Below are 11,216 nucleotides of genomic sequence, written 5' to 3' on the forward strand. Positions count from 1 at the left end.
AAACAAATAAAACATACATAAGACTTACAAAGAAATAAGAAAGTATGGCCCATGCTAAAGAAGTAAATAAGTTTATAAAAATCATCTCTTGGGAAGTACAGTTAGTGGACTAATTAGACAAAGACCTTAAAACAGCTGTTGTGTTAGACAAAGACTTTAAACCAACTGTTTTAAAGATGGTCGAAGAGATAATAAAAAAGTGGACAAATTCAGGAAAATGACATGTGAATAAAGTGATTGTCAATAATGATATAGAAATTATTAAAAATAATAAACACAAATTCTGAGTTGGAGAGTACAATATATCAAGTTTAAAAGTTCACCAGAGTGATTCAGAAGAAGATTTGCACAAGTAGAAGAGATAATCAACCTAGAAGATAGGACAATTGAAATTATCAATTATCAGCAACAGACTTTCTAAGATTAAATGAAAATGAATAGAGAGATCTATGTGACACCAACAAGCTGACCTATACATTATGTCAGTCTCAGAAGCAAAAGGCAGAGAGCAAGAATAAGAAATATTATGTGAAAAAAGTGGCTAAAAGCTGTCCAATTTAATGGAAACTATGAATCTACAAATCCAAGCTCAACAATTTCCAAGCTGATGAACTCAAATACATCTACACAAACTTACATTTTAGTCGAACTATTGTGTACCAAAGACAGAATTTTGGAAATAATAATAGATAACAAAGTTGTCACATGCAAGGGATTCCTAATAAGAATGTCAGGACATATCTCAACTGAAACTTTGTAAACTGAAAGTCTGTGCATTCATATGTTCATATAGCTGTGAAAACAAATGAACCATCCACTGAGAATGCTTTATCTTCAAACTATACTGTAAAAAAAGAGGATGAATTTAAAATATTCTTAAACAAAACATTAGGGAGTTGATTTTCTAAGCCGGCATATTCTATGCCGTGCCAAAATGGTAAAGGAAGTAATTTAGGTTGGAACTAAGAGGTTGAAATTGTACTTTGTACAATTATCTAAAATTGTTCAAATTTAAAATAAAATATACATTTCTTAAAGTTATTTTTGTATGATTTGGGGCAAACATTTATAACTATATACTTTGTGTTTTCTCTCTCTCTCTCTCTCTCTCTCTCTTATATATATATATATATATATATATATATATATATGTATATATATATGTATATATATATGTGTGTGTGTGTATGAAAAATATATATTTAATACACACACACACACACACATATATATATATACATATATGTATATATATATATATATATATATATATATATAATGAAAATATTCATACAAATTGGTCCCTATACTTTGAAATGTGTTTTCTAGTAAACCTTACTGTATGCACATTGTCATTCAAGAATATGTTTTGAGGTGGTATCTCTAAAGATCACAATTTTGCATTTAGAATATACATCTATCAACTCACTTTCTTTTTGAATTTGACTATTTATAGTACCTCATCAAACCAGAAATGTTTAGTTTGAAGGAGACACACTTGTTGCTTGTGTTTTGTTGCCATCTTGAAAAAATATATTGCCAAGACAAATGTCAAATGAGATATACCCCATTTTTTCATCTTGAAACTTTAGAATTTTATGTCTTATATGTAACTCTTCAAAATATGTTAAGATATTTTAAGTTCCAAGTGCCCATCAACTGATGAATGCATAAAGAACACATAATTCTGACATTGTGAAATATTTTTGGAAATATTCTCTATTCCTTGCACCTGGTTGGTCTGCCTATTGTGCCCATGACTGCTTTAGTCCACACTCAGCCTGGACTTCCCTTTCTGAAGGGGGTCTGAGCATCCTGTTACCCCTCCTTTGGTGACCGCAGATAGGATTAAGACCTGCTCCTGAACTCCCTACCATGGCTAGCAACAAATGCTGAGGTCCCTGCTGCTCCTCTGCGCCATGAGTGCACAACATCCTGGTGTCTCCCTGCCTCAGTCCATCTCAGATTTGAAGCCTGAAGACCCCATTCTCTCCTCCTGAGCCTGGAAAGCCCCAGCTTGTCTTGAGGGACAGTTTAACAATTGACTCCTTTGAGGAGCCTTAGGAACTTAATGAGTGTCATGGAATAAGTGAAGAAATGAATGAATGAATTCTTCTCCCAAAGAGGGAGTAGTGGCTCTTGGTTCTTCATGTTACCTTCCACCACCAGTGTGGGATCATAACACATCTTAGATAGGAGGAATGTGGAAACCATCTGGGCCTCTTCATTGACTGTGGATAAACTGAGGCAAGGGTGTAAATGACAGGGAGGAACCAAATGCCTCTTGTATGCCTCACCAAAACCTTGTCCCTGACAGATCCTGCCCAAGGGGTCATCCAGGGAGAAGGATGTGACTTAGACTTCTCAGGAGCACCTCTGAGAAGAGTCTAAGGGTCAAAGTATTGGTGGATTCTGATATCCTGTCTTCCTCCATGTCAATTATAAAGCACACAAAAGAAAAAGTCAAGTGAGTGGTAAAGTTCTCACACAAGCTATGTGTCTTTTTTTCTTTTCTAGCAACAAATCCTAGAGCCCAGCACATGTATCCATCCAAATACACTCCCTGCAAGCAAATGCTGGACAGAAGAATATATGTCTCCAAAAGAAAACAAGCTTTTGTGGTTAGTTAGAAACTTATTTGGGGGATGCTTGTATGGCTCAGTGGGTTAAGCCTCAGACTCTTGATCTTGGCTCAGATCATGATCTCATGGTTCATGAGTTTCAGTGTCTCTGCAGGCCCTGTGCTGACAGTATGGAACCTGCTTGGAATTCTCTCTCTCTCTCTCTCTCTCTCTCTCTCTCTCTCTCTCTCTCTCCCTCCCTCTGAGTGAAAGCTTTCCTTTGTTGGAAAATTTTTGCCTACTGCTTTTATATCCTTACTCATTATTTATGTGTTCAACTTTTCTATTTCTTCAAGATTAAGTGTTGTTGGCTGCATATTTCTAGGATTCTATAAATTTTTGTATGCAAATTTGTGCATAATTGTTCATACTAATCTCTTATGATCCTTTTTATTGTAATTGTGAATTCAAATGCAGGAGAAGAAGAGGAGGGCATGGAAAGAAACTTAAGCAACTGATGTCTGCAAACACAAAAATCCATGGGGAAAAAATCACAGCCTCAACATGTGTAGAGTGTCTGTGGTGGCTGTGTTGGTCATTGGTATCCTCATCAGCAGAAGCTTTTGGGGTATGCTGCCTGGGATCTATGACAAGTGCATCAGTAATGAAAGCTTGGCATGAGAATCTGCAGTATCTACAAGGGCTACTGAGGTCCTTGGTGGGGAAGGCTGCTAGGGTCATATATAGAGCAGACCACTGGCAACCAGTTGCTCCCACTGCATGACTGATACTGGTAACCCCTGCTCTTTTTCCTTGTTTCTATTCACTTCTAGATGTCTCAGCTTTTCTAGTCTCTCCATGATTGAAACTGACATGAGTAATTCCCGGAGTTCCATGAAAGGCTGGAGAATATGATCATTTTTTCCCTCCTGCTTTCAAGAAGTTTCCTCTTGGCACTGAGCAGTACTGGCTTGGAGTATAGGAAGATGCTGGCAAAATAAAACTTCCTCCTACAATTTCTCTGCAGTTTTTCTCAAGGTTTTTTGTTTGTTTGTTTGTTTGTTTTTGTATTCATTCTAATGTATTGCTGAAGTTTTTTGAGTGGACTCCTGAGCTTTCTTAGAACCACTTTTATTTGTGGATGGCTACCTGAGTGTTGATATTTATGATGGAATGGAGACCATAATCTCTTATTCTGCCATCTTTCTGATATAATTGCCAGAATGAATGATTTAATTGATGAAATGCTGTTTTTTTTTCCGTTTGTTTGGTTTTTTTAAATTATAGTTGGTTGATGTATAGTGTAACATTGGAGTCAAGGGTAGAAGTTAGTGATTGATCGCTTACATACAACATCCAGTGCTCATCACAAATGCCCTCCTTAATACCCATCTCCCATCTAGCCCATCACCCACCAACTTCCCTCCAACAACCCTCAGTTTGTTTTCTATAGTTAAGAGTTGTGTTTTTCTTTTTTAATTTATTGTCAAATTGGTTTCCATACAACACCCAGTTTCTTCTATGGTTTGCCTCTCTCTCTCCCCACCCACATCTCATCTGTTTTCTTTCTTAAAGTCCACATATGAGGGTGAAATCATATGGTATTTATCTTTCTCTGACTTATTTCACTCAGCATAATACAGTTTAGCTCTGCCAAAGTCATTGCAAATGGTGAGATTTTATATCTCTGTTCATTAGTATGGACATTTTGGCTCTTTCCATAATTTGACTATAGTCAATGACGTTGCTATAATCCTTGAGGCATATGTACCCTTTGAATCTGTATTTTTGTATCTTTTGGGTGAATACCTGCACTGAAATTGCTGGGGCATAGGATAGTTATTTTTTTAACTTTTTGAGAAAACTTCATACTGTTTTCCAGAGTGGCTGCACCAGTTTGTATTCCCGCCAACAGTGTTAAGAGGGTTCCCCTTACTCTGCATCCTCGCCAACATCTGTTGTTTCTCTGCTGTTAAATTTAGCCATTATGACAGATGTGAGGTGGTATCTCATCATAGTTTTGATTTGCATTTCCCTGATGGTGAGTGATGTTGAACATCTTTTCATATGTCTGTTAGCCAGCTGTATATCTTCTATGGAAAATGTCTATCCATGTCTTCTGCCTATTTTAACTAGATTATTTGTTTTTTGGTGTGAAAAGTTGTTCTTATAATTTCAAACTGTTTGCTACTACTCACAATCATACTGAATATGAATGCATAACTAGGTATCTTCAACACAATGAAAATGAAACACAGATAAAAATCCTTTCTCCATTTTTCTCTCTCTGTTTTCTAGTTACTAAATTCTGTTAGTTTATAGTTTTCATTCACATCCTAATTACTAAAGTGTAATCGTAAGGATTTTATGCATTTAAACACTTTTCAGTATCTTATAGGGGAATTCTTTTTTTAATCAATACTTCTTTAGGTCTACTGTAGAAATGGTAAGTGATGACATCATACTTGCATATTTCTCAAACTTCCCAATATTTTACACATTTATGACATTGATACTTTGAAAAGATTTTCTTTATATTTTTTATATCAAACACCATTTTTTTTCCTCTGAAGTCTCTCATCTCCTCTGCCACCTTCTCCACTCAGTAATCTAGTTTTTGTCCATAAATTTAAAGACCTTGAACTCTGGCCCTTCTAGGTGACATAAATTCCAAATGTATTTATTCTCTTAAATATATTAGGTACACACTTGGCTTTTCCTTAAACACCCAAAACTGCAATAGTGTTAGGTTTCTTTCCCCAATATACTATTTTTCTCACATCATTCACCCATATATTCATTAATCCATTTATATTATCTTTACTGAGGTGACTTTGCAGAAAATAGGCTTAATATTTTAGATGCAACATTAATAGCACAAACATAGTTTCAGGTGTCATTACTATTTAGATTATTTGGGGAAACTGATATTACAAAGTAGTGCAAAAATTTATGACTTTACCAATACAATAAAAGAATAATGGATTCACACATAGACTACTGTAACTAAGAATCTGGTTATGTCTATAGAATAAATGATTTATTCAGATCATGTAAGGCTTTAAACTGGTAAATGTGGTAGAATGTGGTGAGGAAATTCCAAGCAAAGAGAAAGTATATGTGTTAACTATAACTTAAAATATATAAAGATATATAAAGAACTAAACAACATCCAACACAAGTGGTGAGGGAAATGAAGCAGAAAACAATGACCTAGAAGGGAAAGAAAAATACTATGAAAGGCTACCAAAAGTATATAATTCATCCTAGAGACTAAAATTAAGCCAATTATTTGAGAATAGATTATTGAACACCCAAAACAAGAACAGGTTACCCTGGGTTTTTATCTGAGTTAGCATATGTTGTATGAATAGAAACCATAGGTCTATTAATTAAGCAATTTATATGTATAGCTTCTCTTTCTATATATAACCAGATATTTCTTTTATCTGTATGAAAGATAACTTGTCATAATAGAATATGTTAGAGAAAAATTATTCAAACATTTCTTAAAAAATATAAAAGTATATTTTCTTTACCAAATATGCAAAAAAAACAAATTAACATATTTGCAAAAATGGTTTTCTACACGTTTCTGTCTTTCTAAATTATAAACTTCTGATTGTAGGCATCCTATATTAAGTCTCACTAACTCAGAATATGCATAAGTACTCAATAAGTTTCAGTAACTTACCTTAAAATAATAATTTTAATGTAGAAATCCAAAATTTAAAGCATTTTATCACTTTATTTTTTTTATTTAATTTTTATTTTTTTAACGTTTATTTATTTTTGAGACAGAGACAGAGCATGAATGGGGGAGGGCCAAAGAGAGAGGGAGACACAGAATCTGAAACAGGCTCCAGGCTCTGAGCTGTCAGCACAGAGCCCGATGTGGGGCTAGAACTCATGGACCGCGAGATCATGACCTGAGCCAAGTGGGCTGCTTAACCAACTGAGCCACCCAGGCACCCCCATTTTATCACTTTATATGATTTGTCTTTATTAATCATATAAAATAAATACCACAAATGAGAGTAATAATATCACCTTTCTCACATTATTTTTTTAAAAGCAAGAGAGAAAATTTACAGAAAAATGTTAACAGAGTGCTTAGCACATAAGTATTAAAAAATATAAATGTTCATGCAATTATGGTAATGACATTAAAAATGACATCTTGGGGGTGCCTGGGTGGTTCAGTCTGTTAAGCGTATGACTTCATCTCAGGTCATGATCTCACTGTTCATGAATTTTACCTGTTGTCAGGCTCTGTGCTGACAGCTCAGAGCCTGGAGCCTGCTTTGGATTCTGTGTCTCCCTCTCTCTTTGCCCATCTCCCACTTTCTCTCTCTCTCTCAAAAATAAATACACATCAAAAAAAGACAATTTGTTTCCTAACTCAATAACAATAAATTACTTTGTACACTTTTATTTTTTAATGTTTATTCATTTATTTTAAGAGAAAGAGAGAGAGAGTGTGCACCTGGGCATGCAGGTGAGGGAGGGGCAGAGGGGGAGAGGCAGACCAAAGAGAGGGACAAAGAACCTCAAGCAAGATCTGTGCTAGGAACCTGACACGACAGTCTCACAAACCATGAGATCATAACCTCGGCCTAAATCAAAAGTCAGATTCTTAACCGACTGAACCAACCAGGCTCCCCAAATTACACTGGACACTTTTAATAATTGATTATAGTCTGAAACACATCTATAGAAGTTGCTATTTCCTTTTCTGGTGTGGGGTACATAATTTATGGGAGTTGTTTTTTTCACTTGTTAAACTTGGGAAACTTTTACTTCTTGTTTAATGATAGTTGTTTTAATAATTTTTTCCCCTGTAGACCACTTATCCTGGACTCCCTGCCTCCAGGGAAGAAGTAATGATGAACTCAGATTTAAATCCTCTTTCCAAATTGCAATGACTTAGGGATATGATCTTAGAAATTTCATAGTCTTGATTGTCTTTCCTAAAAGGCAAGGGGAGAAGACCCATAATTCCCAGGCAAAGCTATAATAAACTATTCTTTAGTCATGAGTGTATTCTTCCCTCTTTTGTTTCCCAAACTTCTGAGACTGTCAGGAAAAAAGCAACAAAAACAACTACTAATCCATAGAAATGATTCCAACTATGGATCTCATCCAAACCATGCATCTGTATGAAGGGGGACACTTTGTTCAGTTTTGAAAAGATGAGCATAAACATTAATACAAACTCTGAAGCATACTTCAGCAGGTAAGTAGAGATCTTACAACACAGTTGACCCTTGAACTACTGTAAACAATTTTGTCTTATGATATTTTAATGGTATTTTCTCTTCTCTAGCTTGCTTTATTTTAAGAATACAGTGTACAATATGTACACCATACACAACATGTTAATTGACTATTTATGTTATCAGCAAGGCTTCCTGTCAAGAGTAGGCTATTATCAATTGGCTTTTTAGGTAGTCAAAAATTATATACAAAAATTATATATTGTCATATTGGCTAACATACAGTGTATAGAGTGTCCTCTTGGTTTTGGGGGTAGATTCTCATGATTCATCGCTTACATACAACACCTAGTGCCCATTCCAAAAAGTGCCCTCCTCAATGCCCATCACCCATTTCTCCTCCCTCCCACCCCTCCCCCCATCAACCCTCAGTTTGTTATATGTATTGAAGAGTCTCTTATGGTTTGCCTCCCTCCCTCTCCATTTGTAACTATTTTTTTCCCCTTTCTTTCCAAATCCTGCCTCTTGCAGCAACGTGGATGGAACTGGAGGGTATTATGTTAAGTGAAATAAGTCAGTCAGATATTATATATTTTCACTCATATGTGGAACTTGAGAAACTGAAACCACCCTTTTATTTAAGTACAGAAAGAGTATCGCCCAGTAATACCCTTTAATCCAAAATCATCTTTCCCTTCTCCAAAGGTATAACATTTTTTTTATTTGCCATGATAATAGGCCAAAAGCCTGATTAAAACTCTTCACACAATGTCACCATATTAAACATTTTATGTCTTGATAATTTATTTATTAAAATTCTGAAAGATTATTTTAAGGAATCACAGAGAAAACACCAACGTTGTTCCAAAATAATTGCCTTTAACATTTTCAGTTCTAATTTCATATGTCAGAAATTCATTAGTGTCCCTCGTCCATTAAATGTATGATAATGAAATGAATGAAAGAAGGAATATTTTGATCTTTCTTAAGGATCAACAAACTTAAGTCAGAAGGCCCAGAATATTGTCTCACTTCTACCAGTGAATCTCTATATAACTGACAAATTTTAACTCAACTTGCCAAGCCTCACCCACCAATCTACATACAAAAATTAATAATTAAATGTCACTCGTTTTAAAATTATCTCTCAAACATCACCAAATATCAAACTTTTGTGTACATTATAATATGGGATATGAAATATCTCTTTGCATTTATCCTGTGCTTTTTGTTTTCAATCACCTAGATATAGGGTGCAATATACATATTCCCAAATAATCAGCTTTAGTGAGTAAGTAAAAAGTCCCTTCTCTGCACTGTGTCCTGTTTGTATGTATATTTATGGTCCAGAAATTCTAGCATGAAGTAAGCTCTCTTTTGTAGAATCCACTTTTCTCAGCTAGTCAAAATTCAGATGTTTAATATTTCCAAACTGCTTGTTAAGCATATGGTTTCTCTTCCTGAATGCCAAGATAAATAGTAAATTGTGATAAATTGAGTCATATTTCAGCCTTTCCCTTACCCTTGTAAGACCTGTGATAATCTCTCTTACTCTGGAGACTGCTATCTTACAAAGATTACCTAAAGTTGATTTCATATTGTTAGAAACTGATTTGATCATGCAGAGGTTGGAGCCAGTGAGCAGGAGTCATGAACATTTTTTTAAATATTTCTATTATGTAATTGTGTTCAGTTATTTTTAAATTATTTCATTCCACCTATAAAAGACCACACAGCTCAAAAATGTGTTCTTTTACATGAAAAAAATATATAGAATTAAATTTTACTGCAACTCTGTTACCACCTCAAAAAACACAATTATATCCTTAATGGATTAAGGACACAATAAGAGATCTATCTTAAAGGGAGATATCTAAGAGTCTGTTTCACATTACTTGAATCCACTGTTAGCTTCCCTACACTTAAAGGAGTTTCCAACATTTTCCCAAAGCATAATTGTTACAATCTTAATGTGGAATTGATTCTGCTGTAATAAGTGAAAGTAACAACTAAGCACTTAAATCTTGTAGAATTTGTCTCAGTAGATATTTATACATTGAAAATAAAATTATCTGTGTGCATTAATCCTTCCTTGGCAACAACAATAACAGCAAAGAGTTAATGAATACTGACAGGGCACATTCAGGGATAAGATGCAAATATTAATTATTCAAGAACTTTCTGTTATTCCAGGTTAAACTGGGAACGTTATGGATTATAGAAACAAGACCACAGTCACTGAGTTTATTCTTCTGGGGTTTCAGAATGAGAAGGAAGTAGAAATTCTTCTTTTTTCTGCATTCTTGCTCATGTACATGACGTCTCTGATTGGCAACACTATGATCATCCTTTTGGTGTGTGGTGACTATCGTCTGCATTCACCCATGTATTTCTTTGTAGCCAATCTTTCCTTCCTTGAAGTTGCCATCACCTCCACAGTGGTGCCTAAGATGCTAGCAAACACATTTTCCCTCACCAAGGCAATATCCTTCATGGGATGTCTCACGCAATCTTTCTTTTACTTCCTCTTGGGATCCACGGAATTCTTCATCCTGGTCGTCATGTCATTTGATCGATACATTGCCATCTGCAACCCATTGAGGTATGCCATCATCATGAACAAACAGACATGCATATTGTTGATTCTGGGATCCTATTTAGGTGCATTTTTGTCCATTTTAGCACCATCAATCTTAACTGCTCCTCTGCCCTTTTGTGGACCAAATATTATCAATCACTTCTTTTGTGACAGTGGCCCTGTGCTAAAGCTGGTCTGTGCAGATATCGCTCTGGCTGAGCTGGCTGACTTTATCTCCTCTGCTGTGTTGCTCTTGGGCTCCTTGCTCTTCACAGGAGTGTCTTACATGTACATTATTATTGCTATCCTTAGAATTCCTTTTGACCAGGGACGGCAGAAAGCTTTCTCCACTTGTGTTTCACACATCACTGTTGTGACACTTTATTATGGAAGCTCCATCTTTATTTATGTCCGCCCAAAAAAGGGTGATGTGATGGATGTTAACAAATTTGCCACAGTGCTGAACACCATTGTAACGCCGATGTTGAACCCTTTCATCTACAGCCTTCGAAATAAAAAAGTCAAAGAATCCCTGAAAGATGCCTCCAGTAAGTATATAGGTATGCTAATAAATTTGAAACCTCAACAATGATATTTTTATAGAATTTAATGATTCACATACTTGACAACAAAATCATTTATTTGATGTAATTATGTGAATATTTAAAATTTTACTTAAGGGAGAAACATATGTGAGCATATCTTTCTACATATCTATTCTACATATATTCTGAACCAATAGGTCCAGAATCAAGTAGATTCTCAAAATCTTTGTAGATAATTAATAGAACCAAAAGTACATATAAACATTTCTGCATACATACATACATACACACATACACATATATACATTCTTAAAGC

The 11,216-nt window shown here is 35.1% G+C and overlaps 1 protein-coding gene across 1 annotated transcript; it reads left to right on the forward strand.

The window, feature by feature from the left end:
* The first annotated feature begins 9,987 nt into the window (after window positions 1-9,987).
* On the forward strand, window positions 9,988-10,947 carry LOC131486551 (olfactory receptor 6M1-like). The gene has a single exon (XM_058686493.1). It carries the CDS (start codon window positions 9,988-9,990, stop codon window positions 10,945-10,947), a length of 960 nt encoding a protein of 319 aa, XP_058542476.1.
* Window positions 10,948-11,216: the final 269 nt, after the last annotated feature.

The sequence above is a fragment of the Neofelis nebulosa genome, chromosome 1 (assembly GCF_028018385.1).
Source record: "Neofelis nebulosa isolate mNeoNeb1 chromosome 1, mNeoNeb1.pri, whole genome shotgun sequence".
NCBI classification, from domain to species: domain Eukaryota; kingdom Metazoa; phylum Chordata; class Mammalia; order Carnivora; family Felidae; genus Neofelis; species Neofelis nebulosa.